The sequence below is a fragment of the Crocodylus porosus genome, unplaced genomic scaffold (genome assembly GCF_001723895.1).
Source record: "Crocodylus porosus isolate Cpor-Errol unplaced genomic scaffold, CroPor_comp1, whole genome shotgun sequence".
Lineage (NCBI taxonomy): Eukaryota > Metazoa > Chordata > Crocodylia > Crocodylidae > Crocodylus > Crocodylus porosus.
Window position 1 is genome coordinate 101,574,901 of NW_017728886.1, and position 6,759 is coordinate 101,581,659.

The 6,759-nt window shown below is 40.5% G+C and overlaps 1 protein-coding gene across 1 annotated transcript in view; it reads right to left on the reverse strand.

Annotated features, from left to right (window-relative positions):
- Window positions 1–6,759, reverse strand: part of ERP44 (endoplasmic reticulum protein 44) — a 108,353-nt gene that overhangs the window by 17,854 nt on the left and 83,740 nt on the right. Inside the window, exons 8-9 of the mRNA XM_019539903.1 lie at window positions 6,106–6,222; window positions 180–291 (exon numbers count right to left, since the gene is read on the reverse strand). Coding sequence (XP_019395448.1) covers window positions 180–291; window positions 6,106–6,222 — 229 coding nt within the window. The remainder of the gene's footprint in view (window positions 1–179; window positions 292–6,105; window positions 6,223–6,759) is intronic.

Consider the following 6,759-nt stretch of genomic DNA (forward strand, 5'->3'; position numbering starts at 1 on the left):
TGGGGGGCTGATTTTGAAGTATGCATTGTATGTGAATTCTGGGGGGGCTGATTCTTTAAATATACTGTATTTTCTCACATACAATGCATAGCTTTGCCTACTTATCACATTTGCTGAACTTTAATGAATAAAATGTTAAGAACCCAATAAAAGTGACAAGACAAGGCAATAATACTTACCCTTTTCGCTTATTAGTTGTCGCGCAACTTCCTGCTGGAATCTTTCTAAACTCTCCAAGTCATCTTTCATGTGGAAAAGTATGAGAAAAGGCAAGCCTTCTTCTGTTAATTCCTGCATAGAGAAAGCCATCTGATTTCCTGCAAGCCCAGCAAACACTTAAGCAGTTCTAATATATAATTTTTAACTACACTGAGTTTCTTAGTTAAAGCCAGCTGAAGGAATAGGATTGCTAAAACTTAGGGTGAGCTTCTTGATGCTTATGTTTTACCTCCCTCCCTCCTCACCCTCTGCCCTTCCATGCCACTCCTTACCCCACCTCCCTCCCCCACAAATCAAATGGAGTACACGTGCTTAAGGTGGAAACTAGCTAAAAAAACACATTGGTATTTATAAGCAATAAAAAAGTAATTGGAGTGTTCAATTCCTCCTGTGTTCATGAAATCAGGATTTCTTTATTCTCTGCAAGTAAGAAATATCTGATTCAATGACCAACTTCTCCTACCTAGAATAGCCTACAAAAACCCCATAACTCTGATTAGCTGCTCAGGATAAAAGGGGTATCAGAATACTTAAGTATGACATATTTCTTAGCATGTAAACTAGACAGTAATATTTTACTAGTGGTCGACTTTTGGAGGCATTTCAAGATACTAATCTTTCAAGCCTCCCACATAGCCTGGGACTAACTTAACTATGTTGATGAGATGTAGATAGTTTTCAGATGAGACATCTTTGTGAACTCTTCCTGTTTATCTGATGGTGAAGCTCTCTATAGATGGTATGGCACTCGCTTCCAGAATTGCTAGATCATTCAAAACTTATCTAGCTTACTGTTCCTTGCATTTAGAGATAGGGAAATAATCTCTCTCTGTCCAAAACTGCAAGAACATAATCTGTGCTTACAAAATTACATTTTCAAAGCAGTATAGTAAGACTAATTTATAGTGCATTGTCCACTTACTTATTCATCTTACATGACTTGATCAATGAGGCTTCCAGTAGCTTTTTAGGAAACTTTCACTTGTCTAGATTTCCTTGTTAGAGAACATTTCCCAAGATTCATCATCCCATTCTACATAGTTATACCCTATAGACCAGGGGTGGGCAATTATTTGGGCTGGAGAGCCACTTAGAGAGTTTTGGTGAGCTATTGCGGGCTGGGTCAGCGTCCTCCTCTTTGCCCTGCAACAGCTCACCAAAACACCCCACATAGCTCTGTCCCAAGCTTGGCTGGGTGGATAGGATGGGGCTGCAGGCACATGGAGAGTGGCATCTGTGAGTGGGACAGGTGGACGGGGTGAGGCCAGGATCATGACATGGTGACAGTGCAGGGTTGGGACCTGGGCAGAGCCACAATCTGCTCCCTGCACTCCCCCGTTATGGGTGCCAGTTCTACAGGCAGGGGCATGCAGAGAGTGGGACAGCTCTGCCCTGGGCGAGGGGCCCCCTACTGTCATCAGGAACGTGGCTCAGGTTATGTCTGGAACTGGTGCCCACAACCAACTTATTTTCCTAAATGGCCCAACAGCCCCAGGTCTGATTCCAAACCCAGGGCTGTCCCGACAATCAGGTGACTGTAAGAACAGGTCTGTTCTGTCCTGCTCTCCAGGATCTGTACCAGCGCCAGGTCTGGTTCCAGACCCAGGGCTGACTGGGACTGTTGCTGACAATCAAATGATTGTCCCCATCAGCCCCAGGTCTGGTTTCAGACTTGGGGCTGTCCACAAAATTGTTGGCAACAGGGTCTGGAACACAATGTATGCCACATGTTTAATTAAGGTACTATACAAACCAGCCACAAAGATGTCCTATATTGTAGCGAATTTTTTCTGCCTGGTTATGTGGTATAAGTTTAATTTATGGTGTGATTAACATATTAAAGGCACTGTATCATATTTATTCAAATAGAAGACCAGGTCCTCTCCCACCTGCAATCAGCATGGGAGAAATAGCCCCTTGTCTTACATTTGTATACAAGGAAAACTCATTAAAAACATTGTCTGTCATCAAACTGTTGCCAAAAGCAGCATGTACTCCGTAATGGAAACCGACTATAAGGCTGATTAAAAGCAGTCAGCAGTCTGCATATCTATAAAACACATTACCCATATTGGACAAGCATACTGATCGGAACCTTTTTTTTGTGACCCTTAAAAAAGGTGGGAAGTTGCTCCCCCAGGAGGGAACTGGCACTGGGCCTAGAGGTATTACAATACCAAACCAACACCTGGAGGGCCAGAGCTGGCCCTGACACCCTCCCCTTGGTGCCAAAAATGCTTGATCCTAGCCAAAAGGCCAAGATTCTGAAGGGAATCTACCCCACAGATCAGTTAGTACAACCCATCTGAATAAGTTACACGGCAGCGTTAAGCACTGACACTTTTTCAAGCCATGGGGAGCCACTACACTGCATACATTTCAACTACTTCTTCACTCCCACAGCTGAGTTGCACCTTTCTTTCCCATTTCCAATTATTCCTGCTTCTTTACCACCTTTAAATGTATGGTGAAGATATTTAAGACCAAACAGGACCCCAAACAATTCATCCAGAATCCCTGATACCTCCTGTCTCAGCCTGTTGCATACAATTAGTGTGGCCCCATCCTCCATGCGGTGGAGTCAGACTAGGACACACTGGCCTCATCTGCATATACATTTTTTGAGGAAACCAGGACTTGTTGACAAGAATAACCAGTTCCAGTTATGAGTGTGTGTGTATGGGGCGGGGGCGAGGGCTAATTAGGACATGGGTCCTTTGTGGGAGGTATTTGGAGTGTACATGCACACATACAGAGAGCTGTGCTGTGCTCTGGGGTCACCGTGACTTGAAACACTATTGACTCTGCTGGCGCCCAGCCCAACGAACTATATGATGAATTGTGAGCCTTTTGGCTTTGGACTAATATCATGCATATTTATACTATACATAAGGAGGGGCCAAAGTACTGCTTAAAAGTGTTTATCAAGAGTACCTACTTTAAAACTTGCATCAGTTTCAAAACTGGTCAAATGTATTAATTTTGGATAAACTAAGCCTATGCATGCTCATAGTAATTTGCCTGTGCATTTATTTCAAAGTCAGTGTTTTCAGATTTGCTCCTTACTTCTATGTGCTCAGAGAGAGTAGGGGGTGGGGGGAAGGGACTACAAAAGGAAGAGGGTTGGGGGGAAAGGGGGCAGAGGGCCTGGGACCCACCTGATACGCCCAGATTTATTTTCCCTGCTGTAGCAGTGGGAGTGAAATAAATTCAAGGCAAACCTTCGATAATTAAATTCTATATCTAGAAAATTATAACAAATTTATACATTTTCCATATGCAGAATCTAAGTATTAGTGGACCATCTTATATTCAAGTAAATATAGTTAAATTTAATTTCTTGTGTCTAAGAAATAGTGCAATAATTATTCCATCTGTTTCATACAGAATGGCATATATCAGATATAATACTGTGACATCACCTACAATTCAAATATTGCTCTGAAAATACTGATCTTCCAGTCATAACAAAAAATGCCTGGCAATTCACTGTAGTACCTCTATTAGGCTTACAATTTACTGCTCCCCTCACTTCAACCCTGAGCAGCCTGTCCACCCCTGCTGTAATGCCTGCAAACCCCACTGCTTGCCCCCACAGCCACGCTTTATTTAGTGTCAGACAGAACTGAGACTCCATGCTCTCCTAGGGCACAGAGCACATACTAGCACAGCCCCTGCCTGGCCACACAGCAACAACCTGAGGCTAAGGCTGTGCCGCTGCCAACTGGCCAAGCATGGGGATAGAGTTTTCACATGCTCCATGTAATGGAGCCAGAGCCAGAGCCAGCCCGAGAGTAAAAGGTGGGCAAGTGTGCAGGGGGAGGGGGAGGGGGAGGCTGCAGCAGGCCTGACTCCAGCCCCAGTTGGGGCTCAGAGTCAAGAGCTGCAGCAGCTGCCTGCCCCCACCTTTCACCTTGTACTCAAATCCAACATGAAGGGCATTCTCCCCATGCTGAATGGGGAGGAACCTCATATTGGATTTGAGTAAACACAGTGCACTGCTAACTTTCATGCAACTCAGTATTTTGGGTGTTACAAGTTTACCCGTTCTCTCCACAAATTGTTTAAACAGCAATTGCACTGAAAACAATTATTTTTCAGATATTTTACTGATCTCAACAGTGTTTTTCCATTTCAATATAAGGAAAGTTTCAGATTTGCAGATTCCTTCATAATACAAAGAACATCTTAGAATTCAACCACTCCATGATGTCTAATGGCACACTGATTAAGTTTGTTCTCAATTCCCACTTGTGTGGTTAGTTTATGTACAAAACAGATCTAATAAATTCATTTCTCTGGTTTCCTTTTTTTAGTGTTTTAATTCCGTATATATATATATTTTTTTTACTGTTGTGTTGAAAAACTCTTATGTGCTTCATGTTATACAGAATATTTAGAAAAGTAGAAAAATATAGCCTAAATATCAATAATGCTTCATATTTTTGCTCCAAATTTAATAAACATTATAATTTTTTTTTTACTTACATAATTACAACCAGGCAAAAGTATCAGAATTCTGGCATGTTTAAAATTGTTTGGCTGTTGGCAGCACCGAGTTTTTTAAACAATTGTTGCTAAGCAAAATGCCAATTTGGAATGACTTAAGAATCTGCTTAAGTAAACCAAAGTAGAAAGTAGCAAGAGAAACTAGAAAAACTGAGGCATATTTTGATACAAGCTTACAGTCATGAACCTTGGTTTCTAAGGGTCAGAATCTGATTTCACTGTGGGAAAAGTACACTAAAAATCTATCATGCACTTCTAAAAATGCTAATAACCTGGCATCTTTTTCATATTGAAATGCAAATGAAGAATTTAAACTATGCTTTACAGAAGTTCCTCTGTCTGTTGTCTAGAAGGTTACACTTAACATAGGCTATTCAAAAAAGAATAGTTGTTGTCTTGTTTCTTCTTTCACCCCAGTCTAGATAATAAAAATAGTTGGCTATTTTGATGATGCACAAAAGATATGAACGTGGAGGAAACCTAAAAAGCCTAATTGTGAGAATAAATGAGTGACTCTTCAGATGTAAAGGAATCAGGGAAAAGAGGAACAGATCTTGAAAGCAACCCAGGAAAAGATGCTGGTTGATTTACTATTAGAAAAGGGAAGGAAAAAATCTGATGCAAAGCAAGAATGTAAAGAAGGACAAAACTAAAAGCAAGACTGACACGGAAAATAGTGCTGGATTCGCTTAATAGAATTCAATTAATATATAATTCTGCAGAATTTGTGTAATATTTTTTGTGAAATGTATCCACCCATATTGCAGGTCAAACACTATTTTTTAAATATATATTTTTACTATATTAACAATATTAGACAAACATTATATTTGTATTAAATGGAAAGCCAATCAACTATATATTACAAGTAACTACAGTGTACGACTGATTTTCCTTTAAACTAAAATGAACATATATGCCTAGTATTTTTCACTCTGAGTAGGAAACAAAATTTTCAAGGTCTCTTGCCTTTTTTAAGATGGGTAAACATAGGGGTATAAATTTAAGTGACATGCCCAGAGCTGAAGTCCTATGCCTACAACCATCTTTCATACATCTACACATCTCCTGGACACTGTCGACATGGGCCCCACACTTACTTATAATATCTATAACCTTACCACTAATCTGCTCCCAGTTTGCCCATATTTAACCCAAGTTTGATCCAAGGGTTAAGAAATAAAGAAATGAAATGCTTTTTGCATGAAATAATTTTAACTGATGCAGGAAGGTTTCCACTGCAGAAGGTTTACTGACAGAATGAAAATCAGATTTAGGGATGCGGGGGTAGTAGAGGAAAAGAAAGTTTGTTTTTGAAAGAACAGACTGAAAGTTGCATGAAAAAGTAGAAAGGTAGAAGAAACAAGAAGTTCTTACCTCTCCATTCTCAAATGTAATTTCTCGAACAAGTGGCACACATTTGTCTTGTGTCCATGCATAAACCAAATCAAAATTGGTCAGAGAACCTAAGTATACCATATCTGGAGCATTTTCCTGTTTAAAAACAAATTTTGATCAGTCTTACTTTAAAATAATAAGATGAAGTACATGTTGCTAAAGTGGTGAAAGAGAACATAGCTGCAAGAAAGAACTGCAAACAATTAAGAGGTAAGATTATATAGATTTATGGCCCTAAGTTGAAACAGATTTCCCCCCACCCCCATCCTCCCATATACATACAAATTCATTTTACAATTCAAAATAAATCATTACAGTTCAATCAAAAAGGGTAAGTAGAAAAACTAATTTCTATTTCAAAAGTTAATTGACTTCATAGTTTCATAGTTTCTAGGGTCAGAAGGGACCTGAGCAGATCATCAAGTCTGACCCCCTGCCATGGCAGGAAATAATACTGGGGTCAAATGACCCCAGCAAGGTGTTCATCTAACCTCCTCGTAAAACGAGGGTGGGAGCCTGCACCACTTCTCTTGGAAGCTGGTTCCAGACCCTAGCCGCCCTGACCGTGAAGTAGCGCCTAAACCTACCCTCTGCCAGCTTGTGACCATTATTCCTGGTCACTCCTGGCAGTGC